This window comes from Macrosteles quadrilineatus, unplaced genomic scaffold (genome assembly GCF_028750875.1).
Source record: "Macrosteles quadrilineatus isolate MER2022 unplaced genomic scaffold, UCM_ALF_1.0 Scaffold_8__2_contigs__length_117827958, whole genome shotgun sequence".
NCBI lineage: Eukaryota > Metazoa > Arthropoda > Insecta > Hemiptera > Cicadellidae > Macrosteles > Macrosteles quadrilineatus.
In genome coordinates this window covers 93,472,477-93,498,989 of record NW_026542601.1, presented here as the reverse complement: position 1 = coordinate 93,498,989, position 26,513 = coordinate 93,472,477, and the positions used below count along the sequence as shown (strand labels likewise).

At 37.4% G+C, this 26,513-nt stretch overlaps 2 protein-coding genes across 2 annotated transcripts in view; both read right to left on the bottom strand.

Moving 5' to 3' along the window:
* LOC129000095 (frizzled-2-like) overlaps nucleotides 1–19,665 on the bottom strand; it is a 70,149-nt gene extending 50,484 nt beyond the window's left edge. Inside the window, exon 1 of the mRNA XM_054426986.1 lies at nucleotides 18,109–19,665. Within this exon, the coding sequence (XP_054282961.1) occupies nucleotides 18,109–19,366 (1,258 nt within the window). The 5' untranslated portion in view covers nucleotides 19,367–19,665. The remainder of the gene's footprint in view (nucleotides 1–18,108) is intronic.
* Nucleotides 19,666–22,880: 3,215 nt separating this feature from the next.
* Nucleotides 22,881–26,157, bottom strand: LOC129000193 (uncharacterized). The gene is made up of 2 exons (XM_054427142.1): nucleotides 26,029–26,157; nucleotides 22,881–24,709 (listed from the first exon to the last, which is right to left on the bottom strand). The coding sequence occupies exons 1-2, from the start codon at nucleotides 26,127–26,129 to the stop codon at nucleotides 24,016–24,018; spliced, it is 795 nt and encodes a 264-aa protein (XP_054283117.1). The 5' UTR covers nucleotides 26,130–26,157; the 3' UTR covers nucleotides 22,881–24,015.
* Nucleotides 26,158–26,513: the final 356 nt, after the last annotated feature.

The window sequence follows — 26,513 nt, the reverse complement described above, 5'->3', positions numbered from 1 at the left end:
GGCAAAATAGGCCCGTGCGATAGACGCTGAGCGATTATCGCTCTAGCGATCATCGCTGAGCGTCAGACGCACCAGACGCTTCTGGCAAAACGGGCCTTAAAGCTGTAAACGGAAGTTGTATAGCTAGGTCAACGCAGTTGTGTCAAACGGTAAACCCGATCGTTCCAATTCTATTATACCTTAACCCACTGCGCGACATGCCGCGAATCCTCTACGTCCAATAACAGAATCAGTCGCTTCAGAGAGTAGATCTAGTTCTGTTACTGGTCCGAGAATCTAGCGTTTGCCTCCAAAACCGGACAGAACGGCGGGAATGAACAAACACGGTCATTGTGTCCAGCTACGACGTCGTACATACTAAACGCTGTTAATCTCAGAGTGTTCTTGTGGCATCAAATCTGTACAAGGATGTACAAAGTGAACATCCGTATTTAGCCCGACTGTGGCCTGCTTTGGAAAAAATAATGTTGATTGAATTGAATAAGCTGATAAATTTAAATTGCATTCCTTTTGTCTATATGGAAATACTCGTACACTCAAAAGGATATGGCAACCATGGTGACAAAGGAGGTACGATAAAAACACAGTGTTAGGTACCATAGGGCGGCGTATTTGTGTACAAATGCAATATGTACTGCAAAACTTTAATGAGATTTTATTTGAATTACCATAAAAATACTTGCGATTAAAAAACATACTGTAGGACTATACAATCATTATTTTACTTCTATTGGCCTCCTATTTACTTAAACAGAACATGGTTTATGCTACACTCCTGTTACTCGAAGATAAAGTAATCGTTAGAATTCTTGTTTATGGATTCACACCCTAATAAAATGTTGAATTTTCCATTGTAATCACCATAAAAAAGGGAAAATGACTATTGTTCGTGCTGGAACAAAACCAAATGTATACCGAGCCAATGTTACTTACACTGGGCCTAGAATTGATTAAATTGATTTTACTGAGAACCTGTTTGAGAACAAGTTTTAGAAGCAACAGTATAGATACTTGGCTTTTTCTGTAGATTTCAGATAGTAAAGATGGATTCACACCCTAGTAAAATGTTGAATTTTCCATTGTAATCACCATAAAAAAGGGAAAATGACTATTGTTCGTGCTGGAACAAAACCAAAATGTATACCGAGCCAATGTTACTTACACTGGGCCTAGAATTGATTAAATTGATTTTACTGAGAACCTGTTTGAGAACAAATTTTAGAAGCAACGGTAGACATTTGGCTTTTTCTGTAGATTTCAGATAATAAAGATATCTATATTATTTATGGTTTTAAATGCGTTGATATTTTTAACCACAAATCGGTTAAACAACAATAGGTTACAGTATCTCTTTTGACTTTGGAACAGAAAATAATGTCCATAAAACATCTATAATAGGCCTATAGATTATATGATAAACCAACATATTCTTTGAACACAACGAGGAAGGAAAACACACAATAAATAGCATTTAAATGGTACTCGCTGAGAAAACAAAGCTTGCTCTTCCTCATATTGTACAAAGTGATTCGCTAGTTTGGTTCAGTCAACGGAAAGAGAACAGACGAAAGACGAGAGTAGATTGGTTGTCTGTCAAAGCTGACAAGGGACTGGGCGACCCTTCTATGAAACACTGGACGTGGCCAGGTTGTATATCATTCCCACAAAGCCCCAAAACACTGAGTGTTAGCTGGTTATAAATTTTTGTCCGAAAGTTTTGTGAAAGACTCGTAAGCCCCCGCTGGTGTTTGGGTTTTGAGCTGAAGAAGTGGGGGAGTGTTCCAACTTAATCTATTATTTGGAGCTTCAAATTTAACAAGTTCATTACATAATATTGTATCTCGTCTTGATGTACGGAGTTCTGTAAGATTAGAAGATAGCTTAATACGGAGTGTTAAATAAGGGTTACGTTAAATAAGAAATTTAACGTTATGCTGCCATCCCCAATAACTCAATTAATGTACACCACAAGTTAAGGAAAGTGGCCTGTTTCGATGTATGATGCAAATCTATAAGTTCATGGTAGTTAGTTAATATATTATTCATAAATTAAGGTGCGCTTTAAGAAGACTAATGTTAAAGGAGGACGTAAGTAGTTATGGAGGAAATCTTGACACGGCAAAATAGTCTGCAAGAACAAGAGGGTTTTTTGACGAGAAAACTTGTATATGAGTGACCTAGAGAAAGGATTCTAGGTATGTAAGAAAAACAAGTGCAGTAATTTTCAGCAGTATTTCTTAACCCTACACTGTTGGCACAGGATCACGAGAAAACCGCACATTTCAAACCGATGACATTTTGAGATTAACCAGCTGCACGTAGGCACGACCTTTGTCGCCACACACGGTAGCCAGCAAGGCTAGATACAGTGTAAGGAGGTGTAAGTAGTCTTGGACGTCCAGTTTATCAGGATCTACACACAATGTGTAGTAAACTGGGCACTATATGAGCTGACGCAGGCAAGGCAGGCACGGTCACGACGTCTGGACACTGACATGCAGCTGCGCTGTCCCACAAACAGTATGGTCTCCTATGCCAACTGATCACCTGCTTATATCACGAATAAATTGACGAATCTTACAATTGTTTAGCCTGCATGAAGCAAGTGGATAATCTTCCAGTAGCCTGTCTTAATCCGGCTGGATTTCAAGCAGATAATGGTTTAAACTGTCGATTGAGCCAAAGAAGGCACAACTTATAACTCGTGACTAAGTTTTCGATGTTGATCAGAACACTTTAACATGGAATTTATGAGCACATCGGTTTATCCGGCCAAATCAATATATTGTGACCCGGTCTTTCCAAGGAGTTTTCTATAGCAACGAAAAGCGTTAGTAATTCATTCATAAACTTTCAGTCTTAGATAAGCGAACCATTTTTACACAAAACTTGTAACAACAGTAGTATCCATGTAAATATTTTAATAATGCAAATAAAACTTCCATTGTAAATTGTAGGGATTAAAAGGAAGTCGCCCGACAACATTTCAAGTCCCTTGACAGTTGCTAATGGAAAGTCATTAGAAATACAGAAGTGATTTTAATATTTATGACCTCATAAGCATGGAAAAATGTAAACTTGTTGCCTCTGCGCGTTAATAACATAAGACTCTTTGGTGGATTGAATTTCAGGCGAAATATAAACGCTGACTCCATAAAGCCTTGTTGGGCAACACACTCTTCACACGTTGACATAATAGCCGAGTGGTTATAGTGTTCGTATTTACAATTACGATTAACTTTTGCTAATGACCCTGGCTAAAGAAACAGTCGAATCATTAACAAAGCTAACAAGGCATCTCACTAATCACCTAGTTATATTTAGATGAAAATATTTCAAAGTTGTTTTCCCATCAAAATAGTGTTAATGTATTCGATGACCAATGCACACTTCCTCGAATAGATAGTACCTTCAACACTCAAACTTGGAGGATAAGACTCCTCTAATTGGTCTTCTTTACTATTAAACCCGGTGGACATTTAATGAAACAACTACAACTATAAAACGTCCATTTAAATCAAACTTGAGCCTGCAATTATTTCGCGATGGACGGTAGCGTCATTAATTTGAGCTTTTTCACTTAGCAGAGCGGCGCTGCGGGGACAAGAACTGTCTGCGCCTGCGTTGTTTTTACACAACCTTCGTTAACGGCGCGCACTGCGCAGTCGTAGCAGCAGCACTCAGCAGTGCTGTATGAGCCTCACAGTGCTGCAGCAATCAACGTTCCCCGGCATACCGCGAGTTAGCATACCTGCGTTAGCAACTGTTTAGCATACCTTGCTATCTCGCACCTTCCGCGTTCCCGCCAATTAAGCGGACTATCGTCTTAACGCGGGATCAGATATTGCGGCGTGATTTGTCACAAAGCTCTCTATAAACTTTTAATAGTTATCTGATTCTTAGCATCGGTTTTGTAGACTTAGTTGCATTAAATGGGGTGTAACACGATAATTCCGTATAGGTAGTGCAAAAACTCAAGTCATCACAAGTTATCATGAATGGGGTAAACTTTTCGGTCGAAGATCGTAGGCCCGGAAGGTAGTGTTTCCAGGGACCTTACCTTCATAACAGTGGGGAACTTTCTCGTTGTTCCATCCCTGCGCATTTATGTTACAAGTCACGTAATTAAGATTGCGATTTGATCTTTCGTCCGTCCTAATCACAATGACTTTTCGATAGTCTGTAAGGGCCCTAGGGCATTGGTAAAAGTGAACAAGTTTTAAAAACTATTGAATAGGCTACTACTAGGTTTTTACTGTACTTACAACCAATGACACAGATCTGAGTTAACCCCAATACACACCTGAAACAAAATAAATAATATTACAAAGTTGCATCTTGTTATAGAAATAACACTGTAGAGGGCAAAAATGCTACAGTACAACCGAAATCGCACTGTAAACAACTAGTTACGACCATCGATGATTACGACTATAGGTAAAGCCACATGTTAGACTGGCTACTCCACTTTTTTTTACTTAGGCTAAACCCCATGACCAGTGATGTATAGTTACAAATTTGGGTGTGAAACATTGTGGTTTAAAAATAACTGCTTGCCGATATTTCTTTATAGGGCTTGTGATAACTTTGGGTGGCAATACTGAAATCCACGTACAGTTCATCAATTTCTCGATAGTCGAAGGTGACGACGGAGGGAACTTTCCACCGCTTTATATTGTAAATTGTCTTAACCACCGAGTTAGATTCTTTAAGTGTTTTGACCAATTAGATAATTGTATGAAGTACTGGCTCAGAAACAAAGTTTTGATGGTTTCATCTACCGCCACGAAGCCACACCAAGGTGGGAGGTTCGAGCCAAGCATCTATGCGTATCAAAGGTCCTCAACAGGATTGATAAATCACAATTTTTATGTCCGTCCCGACACCGACACTCCCCGGGCTCGGGTCGTTGGCGGGAATGACTTTATCTGACCGGTCTCGCCACATTCTGGACCCGACTCGTGTTTTTGTTGTCAAAGGAGTGTCTGTGTCTCACTCGTAACATCGTCCAGCTGTACACCTCCAGTTCCAGTGTCGTGTCCCACGTGGTACTGTAGCGTCATCCCACATGACGTCATAAACTCTACGTTGATCCACATGACGTCACAACCACACCACTTTATCCCACATAGCGACATGAATAAACTCAGCTTCATGAAACGTGACGTTAACGATCACTGTGCATATAAACCACTTAACGTCATAAACAAACTCAGTTTAGTCCCACACGACGTCACACACAAGCCCTACTTAGTTCCGTGTAAATTTCTTCAGAAACAAACTAACTTCACTTCATCCCACATAACGTCATAAACAAATCCCTCTGATTCCACATGGCGTCATTAAGATATTCCACTTCATTTAAACCCTTATAAACTTGACGCCTAAATGATGGCATTAACACTAACCTACCTAATTCCAAACCATGATATACTGTAAATTCAAAATTCCCACCTCATTTTTTTTAGGATTAATTAAAAATGTATTTTTAAAATATCGATTTATTGCAAAAGATGCCAATAACAAATGGCAATACAGTGCGATGTATAAAATTAATTAAAAAGTCCACCCCACACAGCGAGAAACTCAAACACACATTAATTTATTTTATATCCGGGCGCATCGCATGTTAAGATCTCGTTATCCCACACCATCCGGAAAATCGTCCTCCATTTATGATTAATTAACGGTCTACATTTTAAAGGGTAACAAATTTGCAAGATAGTCACGGCTTAAGCAACTGTGCTAATCCAAATCAGGTCACGGTTAAACGTTCCAGTTCCACCTGAGAATTGTTCCGGAAAAATCACTGTTCCGTCACGGGAACAAACACTTCCTTTCTACGTTCCAACCAGAGTTGTTGGCGCGAAGGAGTCTATTCTTGACTTTAGCACTTCAACTTTTTCCATGTCAAACAACCCATGTGAACGTACTAGTTTTAGCTATTTATTTATTTAAATAGAATACACTTTAACTACAAACAACTAGGCCTAATTAAACTTAAATATCAAAAGTGTGAGTTTATCAATCTGCAATTAATTGATAGCAGCACAATTAATTGGAGAATAGGCTACAACCTTCTCTGACGCAAACGTTAACATGGGATTGAAATATCACGTATTTCTATTACTAGTCAAACTAAAATCAACTTAGACGATATTTTAAGACTTCAGTACTAAACCAACATTGAGATAGAGTTTCACTCACCCCAACCTATAAATATTTGCATAACCACAAACTACATTTTTGTGTAACCTCTAACTACCCTTTTAATTACTTTACGACATGATTACAACGAGTTTAGACCCTTTTCAACCAATTACCACATTCCTACGTAATTAAATTACCCTTTTAATTTATTAAAATTGACTAACACCCAACCTCGACAATAATTAAAACTATTAACTCAAATTACAAGCACGTAACAAGATGAGTGGACGCCGAAGAATGAAAAGGGTCGTATAAATCTCATAAAGGGTTAAAAACGCGTGGGACAAGGAGCGTTTCATTTGTCATTCGGTTTTATTTAATTTGCTGGACGATCCCCAGCGCTCGTCCGACGGGATTCACTCGTATAAAATTAGCAAATTAAGCTCTTAATTACGCATTTGGTGGAGCGTTTCGCCGTTTCAGCCTCAGTATATCATTAAAATGTCCATTACACGCTAATGTGGACCGCGGATATTATTGTCGTTAGCAGCCACTGTGGTGGTTTACTGTTTTGCTGTGGCGTCGTTTTTCATGGGTGATTTTTTACTGCAATATTGTCTAGCTTGGTTTAACGATGGACTATTGCTATGTGTCCAAACATTCTGGATAGCCTACTAAGGCCTTTTCACACCGGCGTACTGGGCGTACTGTACGTACAGTACGAACAGTACGTTTTGTACGTGGTCCTTTCACACCGCACAGAAACTTCCAAAACGTACACTTGTTCGTTTGCAGTCAGACAAGTATCACTGGCTGAGCACGTGGTTTTGAAGTGTTCACTGCGCATGCGAGCCCATGTACAGCTCGTGACACCTAAGCTGGCACTTGGCCTAGCGCGGGCAGTGTAGGCGGGAGGAGGGTGGAGGTAGGGAAAAGACCGGACTGCAAACATTTCCGCTGCCTCACGGGGTGGACTCCCCTTGCATTATACTCGAGCGCCTTCATATAGGTCGCGAGGACAGTTGATGCAACCCGCATGACGGGACATAATGTTTTTGGAATAGGTTCTAGTAGCGATAGGCCAAGTGCCAGCTTAGATGTCACGAGCTGTACGCCACGTACGTTTTAGAAAAATCGCTCTCCGAGCGATTCACACAAAACCATCGTGTACGTTCTGTACGCGCGGTGTGAACGAGCTCATATGATAACATGGGCAGGGATTTGTTGAAAAAAAAAACGTACCAAACGTACAGTACCGGTACGTCCAGTACGCCGGTGTGAAAAGGCCTGCGAGATAAATTTTGGACAAATAAAATAGGAATTTAATGATTACCTCCCTCTGTTCATAGAGACATCCTTGTCAAGGAAGTCTCGAAATTCTCAATAGGGTAAACTAAAATCATAAAGGTTACAGGTAAACATTTCCTCAATCAACACTAAAAAACACAGTTCGTTTGAAATCGGATCCTAAATTGTTCCAAATCAAATATTTGCAAGTTTCTAATTTTTGCATCATAAATACGTGTTTTGAGGTTGCCTAGAAGCAGAGGGTGTGTTGCTAGCCTATAGGTTAGCGTATCGCACTTCGATGCTACAGCAGGGTGGTCGATCTGGGCACATCAACAAAACATGGGTTTGGACCGCTTTCCCAAAAAGCGTTTGAATAACAATCTCTGTTTCATTTCCTCTGATAAATGCAACCGGGGTTTTAACTGCAACCTTAGACAACAACTAAACACCCTTTAAAGAAAGGTGGTAATTTAACACAAGATGTTCTACCCGCGCATTCACGGGTGTACATAGCAGCCACCATTAATTAAATCCATTTTGATTTTATATTTCATTTAAAGGGCCCAAGTTCGAGAAATTATCAACAGAAGGAACGTTAAAAACAGCGGGACCATCATACCTACGTCCTGAAGTGTCCCGAGTTAGGCGCATACGGTTGGACCTAAACTTGTCGCCCTCTTGCATGAAGTCCTGTTACAGATCGGTGACAGCCTCTTGGACGACTAACACACATGTATTGTTCATCTCATATGCATCGTCTTTTAAATACCCTTAAGCACTCACTTGTATCAAACAGCTAGAAATAGCACAGTGTTCATTTACCGCACCTCTTTTAAGAGCATAAAATAATAATTTAAGTAAACAAAAATGTAAACAAACAACTAATGTCAATTATGGCATTTACCAGCTGTTGTTCGCTTAGTTAATCGAATAAAGCGTAGCCCTTTGGAAATCGGCATCTGGGGCAGAGCCCTAAGAGTATTGGGGTTCATACCAATACTTTTCGGCAAATTTACACACTCTGAGCTTCATTTTGATGTGGCATATGCCTATAATTTTATTTGGTTAATGGCCTTAAAACCATTTACATAAAATTTGATTGTATCACTTAAATGCTAGATATGCTATCATTACTGAGACTTCCTCTATCCAGAGTTAAATAAGACACTTAAATTACCAAACAAGTCAGTAATGAAGGTGATGTCTCTAGCCAATCTACGTTTATTCAAGTGGCATACAAAACAAATCAGTCAACACCGAATGAAAAATACAAAATATTCACCACTTCCAACAACTTCGTATCTAACACAAAATTACACCAAGGGATTGCTTGCACCTCATTACAAAATCAAATATAGTTAAGGATCTAATAAACCGAGAATGGCTGCTCGGAACTAATAAATGAAACTCGTCGAGCAAATCACCGGTTTGGACCTACAGACAAAACTAGCCACCGAATTGGCAGAAGCGCTACAGCTTGCCCATTACCCGAGGGAGGTCCAGCAATCCGACGTTCATTATAAGTGAAATCATCCTGAAATGGCGTAACTAGACGGAAGGCGGTACACGGGTACTGTGATTTGGGAATTTTCAATCACCACTAAATGCTGAATAACCTCCACAATCTGCCAAAGTCTATAAACCTTTCTCGTAAATTTAGAATATCCATAAGCTAAATAAACGTATCAGCAAACTTACATGCTTTTTCCCATTAGCTTGACAAAAAAAATATATTGTGTAAGCGTAGGGGGTAACTACGAGTTGTTATTGAGAATATCACAAATACTGCAATAACTTTTAAACCATTATTTCTACAGCGTTGGAGGCTGTGTCATTTTTTTCAGGATTTAAAGGAATGGCATAGGCTACTTAACTTAAATTAAAATCGTTAGAGCCGTTTTTGTGCAGAACGCCATTAAAAATTATAAAAAATAAAAAATTGAAAACATTTTTGGAGATACCGGATGTATTAGTACCCACTACCCACTACCAAATGCTATCAAAATCGGACCGCAGGTGAAGCCTGTGAGCCTGTCGTTCTGTACACATCCACATACACACATATCACTTCGAAAAAAAACTTTTGGAGTTCAGGGAAACCCAAAACTAATATTTTCACCCGAAACTCAAACTCTTTGACGAAAAAATACTTCCTCCATTACAAAAATGACTATTGACATGTTATGGGGTCGTACGGGATAATAAAATAAAAGTCTAGTAACAATTACACACAGCCAGAACTCGTGTACTCGTTACAGCCTTGTAACAGTTGAACATTTCACAGATACAAGAAGTAACGGTTCCATATCAGCTACAAACTCAACGCTAAATCACTCTTCATTAGGCTGGCAGTTCGGATAAGAAACCGGCCGAGACGATTGGGTGCGGAGAAGATTGGGAGTTCACTATTTTATGGTTAGCCTAAATAGAAGTCGGTGGGAGTATAATTCAAGAGTAGAAGGTACAAGTCTGGATTTGGAATTGATAAAGCAATCGTCGTATAAGGAGCAGCAGCAGATAGTATGGTTGTCGCTACAGACGAGTAAAGTATAGATCTCTAGTGCTTATCGCAGGAACGTCTCTAGATTGCACTACAATGAGATTGAAGTAGCTAAATTACAGCATGCAGTATCATCTAATACATTCTTTTTAGACTCGTTCTATGAAGAATGTGAAATTTGTGTAAAGGAACTTTATAGGCCTACTCGTTCTTATGTGTTATCGGGTTGTCTCGGGCGATAGGGTGGTTATGTTTTAAATCTGGATAACAGTGTGGCTGAAACTTGCTACTTAATCTATACTCCGTTCAAACAGCCGTGGCACCTGACGGATTAGGAGAACCCATAGAAACCCTTGGGGCCTCCTAATCCCTCAGGTGCCACGGCTGTTTTAACGGAGTATAAATTCCCAACGACATCTACAATTCACTTCCCCGTAAAAAAATCTACTGCAACGTGTACTAAAAGTTAGTTGTTGACGACGTAGATTAGGCTCTAAAAACTAGAATGGTTTTAGAAGCATGCCCAATTTGGTGATAATCATCAGTAATTATCTACAAATATGAAGTACGTCCAGTGGTAGGCCTAGGTTACTTTGTCCCGTAGATGTTGAAACCATGGCAGAGGCCTACTGTTAGGATCCAGTACTAATTGTCACACAAGTTGGCTAGCGCTCGTCCAGTGTTACTAACTGGTGACACAAGTGTGTTTGGCCCGCGACAGGATGCTCATTGCCACATAAAAGTTGGCTGTAAGAGAACAGAGAAGCGCAGTCCCCGCATTACCAATTAAGCACCCTCGTCCCATCGATTTTCAGTTAAGGCGTGTTGGTTGCTGGTTCGCAGCCGGCGCTGGATGAAAGTCATCTCGCTATGGAGATGTTACGAATACCGTGAGATTGAGATTACTGAAACGAGTAGGAAAATATACAAGGGGAGTCTATTTAGGATGAAATATCAAACTGGTTGTTACTTGGGGAAATTTTATCTTCTGTAAATGTTCATTTACATTACACTGGTGATTTTGTGAGGTACGCTTCATTTACGTGATGTGGAAATGCTTATTCCTGTGCGACTTATTGCCATAGAATAGCCAAACACCTTAGGCGAATATTCGTATTGCTAAAACTAAAAAAGCTTGGTAACAAAATGTTTGAAAACAGAATAACTTTACTTTCCATTATGAATACACAAGTAGTCGGTACATTTTCTGTTTATCATGCCATTTTCGGCGAGTCAACGATTAAAAGGTTTGTATTGGTTTTTCTCCACAAAAGGCTTAAATTTTTTCTAAGATTGCTTATGCGTGTGTAATGTTAGGGTATATCCATTTTCGTCTATTTTTGTTTTGTAACAGTAAAACATCTTTATGCAGATTATCATTTATCTGAGCAAATGTAATGCTCGAGTCGCCTAATCAGGAAATTCTGCTCTTCCAAGGGCCTGATTTAAAAAATATGTTTTATTTCATCTCACTAGACTGATACGAGACAAAAAATTCTTTTTGCCCATGATGCTGTACATATCTGGAAGTACAAAACCACCTACATCATATAAAGGGGTGTATGCAGAAAGAATTCTGCCTACAAAAGTCAAAACAAATCAGACAGCGTCTCGAGAGAATAAAGTAACTTGCACGACTTGCTTAGACTGTAAGTCTCAACTCAGGATTCAGGAAATTCTCACTCATAGTAGAAAAATGTCGGCGTTGAGCCGTTTAGTAGATGATTTAGCCGGCGAGGCTGAGGCAGGTAGATAGACCGCCTAATGGCTCCTTGTAAATCACCATGACAGTGCGGCAGCGGGCAGATGGCTGTAGCCCGGCCTATTCCTGGATAACATGTGTGCCCAGCCGCTCTGCCTCCCTGCCTCCAGTCTCCTCTGCCTCTGCCGTTCAACAAGCCACGGCCCAGCCGTTAGCTAGACAGCGCGACATTCCGGAACATTTTCAAAACTGAACGTCCAAATGAAGTCACAAACATCTTTATCGGTCAATTAGTCTGCGCGCGGAAACCCTAAAGGTTCCAACTAAAGTCTGTATGATGGAACCCGTATCCTAAATCTCCGTCTACCAAATAGGAGGACTCTATAGGAGGTGCCTCTCCGACTTACCAATAATATTTGGACCTGACTAGCCCCTGGTAGACGAAGTCAGGAGACAGATTCCATCATATTGTACATACTAAAACACACAACACGCCAATAATTTCCACACTAAGGGTTTCATCTTTACGTTTACAGCGTGACATTGAGACGTGGACACAAGCTGTAGATGTATTTATCCAAAACAAGAAAGGATATCCTCCTGGGCAAGGAGAGCTACCTCTGCTTCGAAGATACTTACACTAATTGAAATTATCGGAAACATTAGACATTGGATACAAACGTTGTAATCAAATATCGTAGGCCAACTTTACATGTTAAACTACGTGTTAAACATAGGTTAAACCACGATTATTAGAAAAATGCCGGTTATGTATCATAAACATAAACAAATGACGTTGTTGGCCCGAATCCTATACTAATAGCATTGAACATATGTTTTGGCAGTTCCATTTAAGCAATGTTAAAATAATGTTTATTTTAGGGCCAAAAACGTCATTTGTTTATGTTTATGATCCATACCGGTATTTTTCTAGTATTCGTGGGTTAAACCCTACAACAAACAAGATCATACTTTAAATGAACAAAGTTGTTAAAGTAAGAAAGCCGTCCATTAAAACAAAAATGTCAACAATGGGGAGACAAAATACTTAAATATCATATCTAAAAGGCTTTCAAATTGATAATAACGCGGATTTCAAATTATGAGCGTACGCCAGAGGATCGTGTTTCTTAGGAAGGGGAGATTCAAACTGAAGCCAAACCTGTAGTTTTAAAATATTGGTTTCAGTGTGGCCTTGATATTCAGGGTTACAATACCCCATCGGCCGCGCAACAGGGGCGCTCTACGGGAAACCAATCCATTACGAAGGATAAAAACACATAACCATTAATAAGGCTCGAATTGGACATCCCGCCCTTACTGCATAATCTTTTTTTAAATAAAAACTTAGGCATCTACCGAAAATGTGTACTTAATTTGTTTTCCTCTTTTAATTAATTGTCGACCCTTATTTAAGCTAGCACACCAATCACCAAGCCAATAATTATTTTATAACTAGGGCCTACAGTATAAAACTAGTGGTTGCGTCCTTATCTTTCTTCTTCCAAACACACAAATCTCTAAATGACAACTAACCATACAAACCCAAAATTAAAACGTAAGTTGCAGGTTACAGTAAAAGTAAGTAGGTGAAAAATTCATTAAACTTAAAAAAATAAACGGTATCAGCATTCTGACACATACTTTCTCCCATAAGCTTGTCAACAATCATGGGTAAGCGGCGAGAGTATGATATTTATAGTTAAAAATCACAAAAGTTGCAACAACTTTTGAGCCATAATTTATTGTTACAGCAATGTTATACTAACTTATTTTTTTATAATTATAAGGACCACATATTAATTTCGATCCAAACTAGTTTTTCTCCAAAAATCCGATTGTTTTTATTATTTTATGGTTTTCTTATTGGAAAATAACATAACTTACAATAACTTTTAAACCGTAATTCTAACAGAAATGGGAGTACCATTTTGTTTAAAGGGAATTTAAAAGGCTACAACATACTAAATTTTAATCAAAATAGTTCGGGCCATTTTCGAGAAAATCCAATTTTTCCGTTATTTTATGGGGGTTTTTTGAGAAAATCTCCATTAAGGAAAAAAAAACTCAACACTGTTGGACCATAACATAGCCTTCTAAGTTAGGCTAAATCAAAACTGGTTTTTTTCTAAAATCCAATTTTTTTATTATATGGGGTTTTATGGGAAAATAATAGTTTACAATAACTCTTGAACCGTATTTTTTAACAAAAATGGGAGTCGTGCCATTTTGTTCAGAATTTAAAGGGCTACAACATAAGTACTAATTTTTTATAAAAATCGTTCGGGCCATTTTTGAGAAAATTGTGCTTTCCGTTACTTTATGGACAGAAAAGTAAATCAGTCCTGGGTCCAGGTCATACCATGAGTACTACGGTAATAAGCTCATTCCCTATATGGGAAATTCGCTAAAACAGTATACATTTTATAAAGCTACTAGTATCTCACTTATTTACCACGTTCATGCTATTCATATTTGTTTGGTTCCTTGCGTCCCATTCTAATAAAACTCAATGATGGCGAAGATACGTCTTATTTTAAAATTGAATAGTTTTACCTGAGTAGTGTCAATGAATACACAAACTATAGTTTGTGTATTCATTGGTAATGTTGTAATATTCACAACAAAACCTCTGCTTTTGGTCGCAGCAGATGCCTAATTACCGGTTTATATTTATTCTATACTGTATTTAGATTCTGATGGATTCAGAGACACAACAAAGCAGGCCACAAAATTGGAGCCTCGAGAAGCAGAAAAACACAGATAACAAACTATTGTTTGACTAACAAGGGTTCCTATTTGGTTTAGTGGGGGATGAAGGATCTCCGAAAAACTGAACAAAAACCAAAACAGGTTCTAGAACTAGCAGACAGGTGTTCTAGCAGGTCAGACGTGTTATTATTGGTGGGTCTAGGATGAAATTACACAACCACACAGGCCTTGTTAGATTGGGATTAGAAGTAAGCGCATCTAAAATTATTAGTAGCAAGGTGTAATAAAATATACCTGGCATATTTTTACTATTTAAGTATTTTTACCGCATTGAACAAGTTATCGAGAAACACGTTGACTTTTTATTTGGGGCCAAAAATCGGACCAACAAAGGATTTTAGCATTAAATTACAGCGAAGAGTAAATAAACTCGAAATAGCTTTATGTAATCCTACAGTTTTTTTATTGTAACAAATAACAGATTGTTCCTTTGACAATCCAATAGTCAATGGCGATAGAGGCTTTAGGGATATGGTAGGGATTGAACGCGGTTCAAGTCTTTATGTGTTCCAAAAATTGTCCAATACAAATAACTTGTTAAATTGTTATGTTAATGTTTTTGAAAAATGTACACTTTTCTATTACAAATTGTCCTAAAATAAATAAATACTAGGAAACACGTTGCTCGAAATCGAGCAATTGCCAAGAAGTAAAGTAGTTATTTAAAAACAAATAAAAGTCATCATAATTTCCGATGAGTTTAAAAGACTTTGAATTGAAAAATAAAACAGCAATTAAATTATACAGCTGATCAAAATGTAAACAATTGTGTTCTTCATAAGGATAACATGGGAACTTTTAACAGCCACTGGGGCAGAGCCCAAGGGGCTTTTTCAAAAATGTAAGGCCAGTTTGCAAATCTACGCGACACGCCCTTTCCAATGAGATGTCAATGGATAAAATCGGTTAAGAAATGGCGGAGGAGTTCAACCGACAAAGTTTCATGTAGCGTATTAATTATATAGGCTAGATAATTTAATACATTTCAGTAAATACATTTCATTGTTGGGAAATAAATACATTTACCTCCAGACTTTTTTTTAACTTCATTTTATTTTACAATCTGTTCAGTACTGTGAACAATTAGTAAAAGGGATAATATAAATAAGTGACTTGACCAAGAATCTCTCCAGTGAAAGATCTTGCAAAATTAAATAGGTAGTCATTTCATGTAACTAAAACTATACAAATCGGTAAGGGAGTTCAAGAACTTTCAAAATTTTCAGTCTGTTTGGAAAATCACTATTGTCCAGCAAGTTAACGGCTAGATATTATTCGGGTGGGTTTCGAGTTTTTCTTGATATTTCTTGCCAATTCTTGTTATTTCTTCAATTACTGTAGGTATTTTGAAATCTTCATGGATTGTTTGATTCAAGACAAACCATGGGGCATCAACTATTCTTCGTAGCGCCTTTGACTGAAATCTTAGAATAATTGCTAAGTTGGATTTACTTGTCGTTCCCCAAAGCTGTATCCTGTACGTCCAAATAGGTTTGATCATAACTTTGTAAAGTGTGAGTTTATTGTCCAACAAAAGCTTTGATTTTTTGCCTAGAAGCCAGTTGAGTTTACGAACGTTCAAGTCCATTTGTCGTCTTTTACATCAAATTTGTGTTTTCCAGGTTAATCTTTTGTCCATGTGGAATCCTAAATACTTAACGCTGTCCACTTCTGTCAACGCTATGTTATTCAAAGTAACTGGAAGGCAGTTTTCTTGTCTCAGCGTGAATGTAATATGTAAAGATTTTGTTTCATTAACTTTAATTCTCCACTTTTTTAGCCACAATTCAAAATCATTTAATGTCTAACTTGCAATTGATTTGAAGCATCTTGAGGATTTTTGTGAATGGAGAGAAATGCAGTATCATGACCTGCAAACGTAGCAACCGTAATATTTTGGCCCACAGGGATGTCGGAGGTATATAGTAAATATAATACAGGTCCAAGGACACTGCCTTGGGGTACTTCAGATTGAATAGGCTTCAAGTCGGTTAAAATGTCTTGAAATTTAATCTGGAAGAATCGTGCAATTAAGTAAGATTTTAACAAACTGTAATAAGAATGGGGAGCAAGGATTTAAGTTTATCCAGAAGTCCAGTGTGCCAGACTTTATCGAATGCCTGTTGTACATCCAGAAATGCAGCAGAACAGTATTTTTTTGTTTCAAATGAATTTTTAATGATGTCTACTAGATGCTACTAGTCTGTGGGTTTGTTCAACTGTAGACTGTCCTTTCCGAAAGCCAACCTATTGATAGGCGATAGCATTGACTATACACCTCTATGGCGATAGGCTAGGCATATAGGCATTGAACACGGTTCAAGTCTTTATGTGTGCCAAACATTGTCCGATACAAATAACTTGTTAATTATTGTTATATTAAGATGTTTTTACAAAATGTACACTTTTCTATTACAAATTGCCCTAAAATAAATAAATATAATTTAATACATTTAAAATAAAAAAATAGGTCTACATTTCATTGGTGGGAAATAAAAATACATTTGCCTCATCCAGACTTCAATTTCTTTTTGGAAACTCAAACACTGTAAAAAATGAAAGACCAATAATTTTTATGTGGAGCATGAAGATAATAGAAACCCAGGTCTTTAACATGCCAAGAAGCCCTTCTCAAAGTCAACAAATAAAACTAAAATCGTACTCGACCAACTATTTTTTTAGAAATTCTAAATTACCACATTAGTGGTACCGGTGCCGTGAAAGATTTTTTGGTGTGTATTTACGCCCTAGTTTAGAATTAAATACAAGGTAGTTAACTCAGGTGAATAACAACTGTTTCATTCGGAACATAGCCTCTCTAAGCTCACTTTACCAACATAGTAGGCCTACTTTTAAAAACTCACTTGGACCCAGACCCACTGTTAGCATGTGATGCGCTAACTTATGGGCCTGAGAGGGAGAGATATTTCCACCCCCCTTCGCCCCTTCCTTACGGAAAATTTCTCCTTGCGGCTCCAACAAGCCAACTATACCACATCAGAGTCCATGACCGACAATTAAATTGCAAACATACGGTAGGTAGCTAGCTATCTTCCTATCATCCCTGGATGTAATTTCTAACGTCCAAGTATATATGTAGGGCCTAGGCCTATATATAATATTGTGAACTGTTTGTTCACGTTGTGCAAGTCCTATTTTATTCTTCTGTGCGTGTAAAAGTAAATTTTTATTTTCTGTTGAGACGCAATCTACCCCTGTATTTTGGGTAAAAGATGAAGAAAGGAGTAAGTAACAAACCTAAAACCTCTTGTGCCCTTTACTAAAGCGGACCTGCTTGGCACCACGGTAAAAACATTAATTAGGCCTTTAAGTAACTAGGTACCTTCGGGTAGAATATGAATCAGACATCCCACCTCAATGGAAAAGTTTAGCCAGTATTTGAATCAAAGTGGATGCCTAAATTAGACGTTTAATTGAGTCACCAACAGAGTCTACTGATGTAAATTAACAAATTCTGTTGAATTCACCAACCTTTCAACCAAGACAAAATGATAGGAAATCTTCTTTTAGGCCAACTGTTACAAACTAGGCCTATTAAAGGTATATTTAAGTTCAACAGCTAGGCCTATATATCAGTAAAAGAAATTAAAGAAGTCCCACCCCTGCCATAAGTCTTTTAATTTAGCTTAGGCTAACTATTTAAATAGGCTAAAAAATTGTTGCTGGAACTTACCTTCAACTTTTCCCATTGCAAGGATGGTTATAGTTTTGACAGCCGGAACAGCCCATGCTGCAAGATGAAAGTACTGAGAGTTGGCTTCAATAGCTTCATGTCCCCATTTTAATCCAGCAGCCAAAAACCAAGTCAGAGTCAACACTACCCACCAAATCGAAGATGCCATTCCAAAAAAGTACAACACCATAAAAACAATTGTGCAAAGTTCGTGTTTTGTTCCTTGAGTTATTAAAGAAACCATGTGAAGATGAGGTATATGAACGGGTGGGGGAAAAGGTTTCTGACAGGCTATCGTATCTCCTGAACCAAAACCGATAACGTAAGCAATGGAAACAGCGAGATAACACACTGACAAAAATATTATAGGTCGCTCAGGATAACGAAATCTATCTGTATCAATCATAAATGTTAAAACAGTGAAAAGACAAGATGCACAACATAGAACTGACCAAACTCCAACCCATATCCTTGCAAATCTTCTTTGTTCTTCAGTAAAAAACATACCATCACAAGGTGCCCCACAGTCTTTTTCGATTTTGTCTCCAACTTTAAGTGAATAATCCATGCCTTTAGGAACTTTGAATTGAACAGGACAAGCAAAGCCGAAGTCTCTTGCGCCTTCAGGTATGTGAGGGTAGTTTGGTAAGCCTATACTATGATCATTGGGCATTCTAGAACCATAGCCAGGACGGGCATACCCTGAACTTGGAAATCCCATTCCAGAATGAGCTGTTTGCCCAATACTGGTCCTAGTGTTACCACTGTTGGCTCCAGCAGTGTTATTTTCTCCGACACAAATGTCAGGACCTCCAGCTTCAGGAAACTTAGCACAATCAAGATCGTCCGGCCACGGAAATCCAAACTTATTCATCAACTCTTCACACCCATTTCTAGCAGACAAACACAATGATCTACAAGGAGGGATAGCTCTGTCTAATATGGTGCAGACTGGAGCATACATTGAACAAAGGAAAAACTGAAGATCATGACTACATTTAACTTTGACAAGAGGAAAAAACTGATGAACTTCTAGACCAGCATCTTCTTGCTTTTGATGGTTCAGTAGGTTAGGCATTATTGTTTCATTGTACTTAATATCCAAACAGAAAGGAATTGTAATAGGTTCACATCTACCATGATGAGGCAAACTATCCCTATCCGAGACTCTGGATGAACTGTGCTGCGATGATAAACCTTGTGATGCACTGACAAAAACAGTCAAGCATAGGAGGTGGCGTACAGCATGAAATCCCATGGCAAAACTTAATAAATTTCACTTTGTCACTTAAATTTACGCTACTTAGAATTTTAGATTCAAAGCAACGCACAACACTGAAGGTTATGTGACTTGTAAACACAAAACCTTTTCACAATTTTCATCACAAAAAACTGGACACTCAGGTCAAAATATTAACAAATATCAAAATTTCACTACAAGACACGAAATAATCACAAATTTTAATTCAGCACCACCGACAATATACGCGATTTGCATTTTAATCCGACACAACCGTCAATAAACAAACCCGACAACACGACCGACGAAACCAAGAACCAAACCAAGACGACTACGACTACGACTACGGCCGACGGCGGTATTTCAAAATGGCTTCTTACCGAGCTGAGCTCTGTCGGCAAGTAATGGAACTTTAGTCACTGCTACCAACAGGACAAAATGAAGTCCACGATTAGACTTTTGACGTACTCTTAAACATGTGTATTATGGTACTTAAACATTTTAATTTCTTAAAAAATTACCATGAAACGAATAATGAGCAGATTATCGTCCAAATACTTGTTTGATTTTCTTCACAGACATCTCCAATAGATATTAGGTCAGGTCTGTTATACCAAGGGAGTATTTAGATTAAACCATAGATAAAACATTAAACCAATAAACATACTCATAAATCTATAAGGTTATGCTATTTTGAATTAACCTTGTTATATGACTTCCTGGTCAACACACCTTATAGCAAATCTTATATATTTAAAAAAATTGGTTTTTCTTTTCCGAGTTCGTTTGGCTCTTCTACCCAACCAATTTTCTTGATTGAGGTCTCAAATTAAAGTCTGCACGCACAGATTTGTCATCAAGCATCGGCATAAATGTATCTATAATCCCACTCGACATATACGTAAACGAAATTTGCTCCCCATGTATTTCTAATGGGAGTTAAATTTGGATTTTCTTTTCCGAGTTCGTTTGGCTCTTCCGACCGATTTTCATGATTGAGGCACTTGAGGTCTCGAATTGAAGGTATGCACGCACAGATTTGCCATCAAGCATCGGCATATCTATAGTCTCACTCGGAGTTCGTTTGGCTCTTCTACCTTTACCCGACCGATTTTCATGATTGAGGTCTCAAATTGAAGGTCTGCAAGCACAGATTTGCCATCAAGTATCGGCATATATTTATCTATAGTCCCACTCGGCTTATACGTAAACGAAATTTGCTCACCATGTATTTCTTATAGGAGTTAAATTTGGTTTCTCTTTGCCGAGATCGTTTAGCTCTTATACCTGACCGATTTTCATGATTGAGGTCTCAAATTGAAGTAATGCACGCAAAGTTTTCACATTAAGCATTGGTATATAGGCTACTTACCTACTGTATTACTCCACTAATCGATTTCGATTGAACACTCCAATCATCATCAGACCCAATAGGCAAAGAATGATCAGGAACAGTTGGGCTAGGTCCAGTTTCGATTGGACCATCAATGCATGAGTGACACTAGCGTCTCAGTTTCCTGGTCAGGAACCGATGAGATCCTCTTCTGCAAAGGAGTGGGGGATTGTGGGAGAGCCCCTCACGTTGATTTAAGAAAAATTAATTTTTAAATTGTAAAGAATTAAACCTAACCAACCAAACTTGCTGATACTGTAATACAAAAAAGATACAAGATAAAAATCGAAAGAAGGTTTTCTAATCATAAAATAAAATTATAAATGCTTTAATGCTTTAAAGTCTAACAAAAGATGTACAGTTAAGAAGTAATGGCATTCTAAGCAAAATCTTTGACAAAAAGTTAATGTCTTCAGCGGGATACCTCATGGACATCAGTCAAGAATGCTAACCACTACGCCACGAATACCGATGGCTTCGCTTTGTATCGTTGCGGTAATGGTGTTCCCTCAAGAGAAAAGAGGGAAACCGAGCCGCTATAAGAGAGTACCCCTTTGAACTTATATATAGAATATATCATTATTTTACAGGGTGTCGATTTTCTGGCAGAGTTGCTTGCCTGTGCTACTGCTTCCTCCAGTCCAGTTCTCTTCTCAGTTTGTATTTCTACTAGATCATAGTTTAAGGCATTTTGTTGTTTACTATTTTAGTCTACACAGACTAGGAGGGTGAATCTACTTTTTTTAATGTCAATCAATGTTTTAGCAGTTTTTCGTCTGCTCTCTGTACTACGACAGCTAATTAATCTGTCATAGAATCATCGATATTTCAATACTTGGCCAGTAACATCGATGTAACAAAAAATCTGTAATCTATCATCGATTTAAAGACATTGAACATTGAAAGAAAAACATCGATGTTTCTATCAATGCTCATCCCTACTCCTAGGATGCTAGGCTCTAGCTTAGAACTGTTTTAAATGGGTTACATCTGGCTAGGATTGTTTCCAGTATTATCACATACCAGTTGTTAAATTGTTGATTGGCGGAGTTTGTACCTGGGGCCTGAGGGACTGAAACCCACACTTTACCAGCTCGCTCCTAGATATTTGATATTTTAAGATACATTTAGTTGATAAAATACACTTGGAGAACTACTAGTATTGATATGTTAAGTGAAAAAAACCATAGTACATTAGTTGTTACTTAGGAAGGGAATCCTATCCTATAGGTCCTACCATAGACTAACCAACACAAGTAGACTTCTCATCCCATTGTAAATTTTGAAGCACGTTTTTCGTGTCTAGTTCATGTACGTGACACAAAGGCGCTAGTGTCGATGAAACCTTGTTTCAATTATTTTAGGGTTAATTTCTTGATTTCTGCTTTACTGTTTGGTTATATAACTAGGGGACAAGTTATTGTTTATGATTAGATCGTATTATTTGGTTAAACGAGGTTTTAAATGGCTGTAATAATGGGAAACAAATTGTAAACAAAACACGACCTCTACATAAACCGTACATGAACTAACAATAAATTGTCTTCAGCTGTTCCATAAGGATGAGAAATCTACTAAGGGAGTATGTTTTATCTATGGTCCTACTCTAAAACAAGCGTGTGTAGGAACAAACTTTTATTTTCGTCCAAGAATTTTTATTGATTTATTTTTGTTAGTGAGGGGTGTTAGTAAGGGGCTACGAGAAATCGATTGGAGTTGGGCTCAAAGCTGGGAAAGATCCAGTTTCTACTCCACAGCCCTCGAGAAAGTGCCCATGTTGTTATAATCAATACCTTTTTGTTCTGCAGATAACAAAAACAGCTGATACAGGTAATTTTTTATTGCAATCAATGTATTTATTAAGGTGTAAAATGTTTTCTTTGTATCATCTAAAATTTTTTCACATTGATTACCGTTTATAATAAATATCTTTAATTTAGCTAAATTCTAATAAATTTAATGCTTAATTCAATCCAAGCAAAGCTCGGTCTCCAGGTACTGAAATGATAAAATAATGGAATTACTTAAGTTTTTGTTTGTTTTAATCTTTTACTTATTATTACTTACAACTATGATAATATAAATCTAAGAGAATACATTATATAAGTTCATTACTGAGGGCAAAAAGAACTACAATGATCAAAAATGGTTTTACTTTTTATGCTAAAAAACAACACAGCATGAATACATAATCTGATATGTTAGGATCTAAACATATTACATAGCTCTAGGCCTATATACAATCATTATTGTTCAATCTAGCAAATCATTGGGAATTCTTACAAATCAAGCTTGAAACTAAATATTCTGGTTAAAATTGTTATAGTGGAAAACGGATTGTTGCAATAATTCCTCAAAAGATTACCTAAGTTTAGAGCCTTTAGGAGACAAATTGATGCATTTTTTATCAAATTACCCATAAAGGGAATACGGTAGAACCTCTTTAATCCGAACTAATCGGGACCTGGGGTATTTCGGACTATTGAATAGTTCTGATTAAACAGAACATATTGTTGTTTTAACATAACTATAGCTAAAACATGGCTAAAATGGATCATAATTGTTACAGGAAAGGTGAAAAAATTCTTTATAAAATTAAATGCAGTGTTTAATTGATACAGTAGTAAACATAGTGAATAAAGATTAATCATATATTATATTTTTAAGCTCTTTAAAAAGGCCTAGAGAGATATTCGACAAGTTTGTGTTGTGAGGGTCAAAAATGAGAAAAACCAATTTTTACTCCACAAAACCCCCGTTAAACCCCGTTCCCATGGTCCGATCAATGCTGGTTCGCGAACTCATTCAAGTTTATCCTGCCTTACACCTTTAAACCAAATTTCATCAAAATGACTCAAGTTATCATGGACGCGCATATATATATATATAAATTTGAACGAATGGTGTTTTTGGCCTCTGGAGACATCAAAATGAGAAAGTCAATCGGTCCCGGGCCTAGGTCCACCTACCGTAATAGCTAATTCCCTGTAGCGAAATTCGCTAAAAATCTGCTCTCACAAAGAATAATGTTAAGGATAGTAGTCTTTGGAATAAATACCAGCTTAAGGGTAATTTAAACAAGGTGTGGTTGCATCAAACTAATTACCGGTACTAAAGAGAAAGTTTACTGCTACTGATTATACTTCAATGACACAAGTCATTGTATAAAAACTAAAAATATCTTAAAGAAAATAATAACAAATAAAAATGAAAACTAGCCAAAAACAACACTTATCTTAACATCACGATTCAGCCTATAGGAAACAAAAATTGTCTACACAGAATAAATGAGTTGTGAAATAAATGCAAAATCATGCTTGCCTGGCTTTCCAAATAAAGATACGCTGTCTTTCAGTGAAAACTTGATTCCGAACGATTCCTCGACCGTACACATCTTCTGGTTCAAATAGTAGGTGTTGTTTGTGTATACAATCACTGTATACGTGTTATTCTTCTCAAGCTTGACTGACTCCTTGAAATGCAGATCGACAAAAGAGTTGTAGGCGACTTTCCCACTGTAGTTGATTGAACCGACCATAGGTTTGTTGGGTTTCGAAGCATTTTGGATCGAAACAATGTAAGTCTCTTCATAGAGTTTGGGTGCAGCCCCCATCATACCAGGGAAAAACGTAGGAACTTGGATACCGTAGAGAGTTATATCCTTGCTGACGAGGAGGTCTAAGGCAAAGTTTTTGCAGCCGAAGGGAGCAGTTAGTGCGGGACCGGGCAGGACAGTTAGTTTGTCTAGCCTGGGACTCTGAGGTGTAACTGCCTGGTATGTACCGAGAGGGTTGAACAACCGGCGAATCAGCCGCTTCAACTCCACCATAGTGCGCTGCTTGGTAGAGATACTGAAGCCCTCCGGCATCGGGTAGGAGCCTGGGACCACCATGTTCATGAGGATGGCATAACTCTCGTCCATGGTCAAGACACTCTCATCTCCTTTGGACTTGCTATAGGCTACTTGACTGTAAAATATATAAAACAGATGAATCACAGGGTTGGATAACTTGTTACAAAAATTAGTTTAAATGTTCAGCATAATTGGTACAAAGATGGTTTGCAAAGGATGAATGAATGAAGTAATATAAGTTTTTTCCACAAAATTAGTAAATTGTACGCATGGTTCAGTTGATGTTTGTTATATAGGGTGATTACCGAGAAACGCATGTTTTTTAAATAACTAGTATTCAGGCAATTCAAAGCAAAAAATATATTTATGAGTGGAAAAACAGTGTACACAATATGCAATTTAAGAATAAAATTACTTACAATTTAGTGTTTAAAAATTACATATATAAGGTAATCATTCGCCTTCTGCTTTGATACAGTGTTGAAGGTGTTCCTTAAAACGTGCTACGGATTTTGCTAACATGTCTCTATGAATGGCGTTGATTTCCTGGCGAATAGCTTCTTTAAGTTCCTGTATTGTTTGTGGTTTGCTTATGTAAACTCTAGATAAAAAAACCAATGAAAGAAATCGGGAATTGCAGGATCCGGTGAGCGAGAAGGCCAAGTGACATCACCAAAACGTGTGATAACTCTTGTAGGGAATGTTCGAAGAAGGAATTCCATACCAAGCAGAAGGTGACCATCTTAGAGATTTAATTTTTAAACACTAAATTTTAAGTAATTTTATTTTAAAATTGCATGTTGTGTACCTTGTTTTTACACTCGTAAATATAACTTTTTCTCTGAATTGCCTGAATACTCGATATTTGAAAAACATGCGTTTCTCGGTAATCACCCTATATATTTTAAATTACCTACAGTTCTTGAATATGAACATGGTTTGTTGTAGTGGTTTGCAAAAGATGGAAACTAGATATACAAGGTGTCATAACCATTTAAAATATATAAAAATCAGTGATTATTCAATGAGCTTTTGCCTTGAACATGTTATGAAATAACTCTAGTTCATGAATAAAAATAGAAAAAAAACTCCTTCAATTTTAGAGACCATGAGTTGATCACTAAGTAAATAATGGAAGTGACTTTTAAAACTGCACCCAGATGTCCTTGATCATAGGGCTGTTTCCTGAATAGTGGTCTTGGCTAAACATACAGCTAGCTAGTCTTAGTCAGATACACAAGGCATCTCACTCCACTCTACACTCATCCTTCGTTTTTATATTTGCATGACGTCAGTAAGCCAGTAACGTTCATATTCCAATTGGTAAAATAACTGATGAATAATTGAATATGAAATATTACTCTATATATTTCAATAAGTATATCAAATATAAATAATCGATTAAATTGTAAAGCGTAATATTTTTCACATTACCTCACAAAAAATTCCTTTGACAGAGACAGGAACCGCAGTTTACTGATAGTTCCGGGCAACAACATGCTGCGTTTATTCTCTTGATTAGGAACCACTTCCATATCTAAACACTTCTGGTGTGCCCACCTCAAGACCTAGAACAATATTAAACTCATTTGAACACAAAGTTAAATTACAAAAGTATCAGTACAATTATGGCGATTGTTTATAAGTATCAAACTGTGTAAGGTAAAGAAATCATACATCCTCTGAGAATAGTATGAATATCAAAATTCATAGGTAAGGGCTGCATAAACCTTTTAACTGTGTTTTGGTGATTGGGTTTGTACGTAAATATGCATTCCATTGAATCTTAAAAACTCGTGCAAAAGACTCATTCAGAATAAAAAATAAAACCATGAAAAAAAACCTACAGTCGTTAGACAGTGTAGGTTTTTTCCTCAACTTTTGGTGAGTAAGTTTTGTCATTGACATTAAAAACGTGG

Excerpts from the sequence above, each read along its gene's own strand:
- LOC129000193 (XM_054427142.1), bottom strand. The coding sequence starts at position 26,129 with ATGGAAGTGGTTCCTAATCAAGAGAATAAACGCAGCATGTTGTTGCCC. Across the intron at positions 24,710-26,028 it reads TCAAAGGAATTTTTTGTGAG|TCAAGTAGCCTATAGCAAGT; the intron begins GTAATGTGAAAA and ends TATATTTTACAG.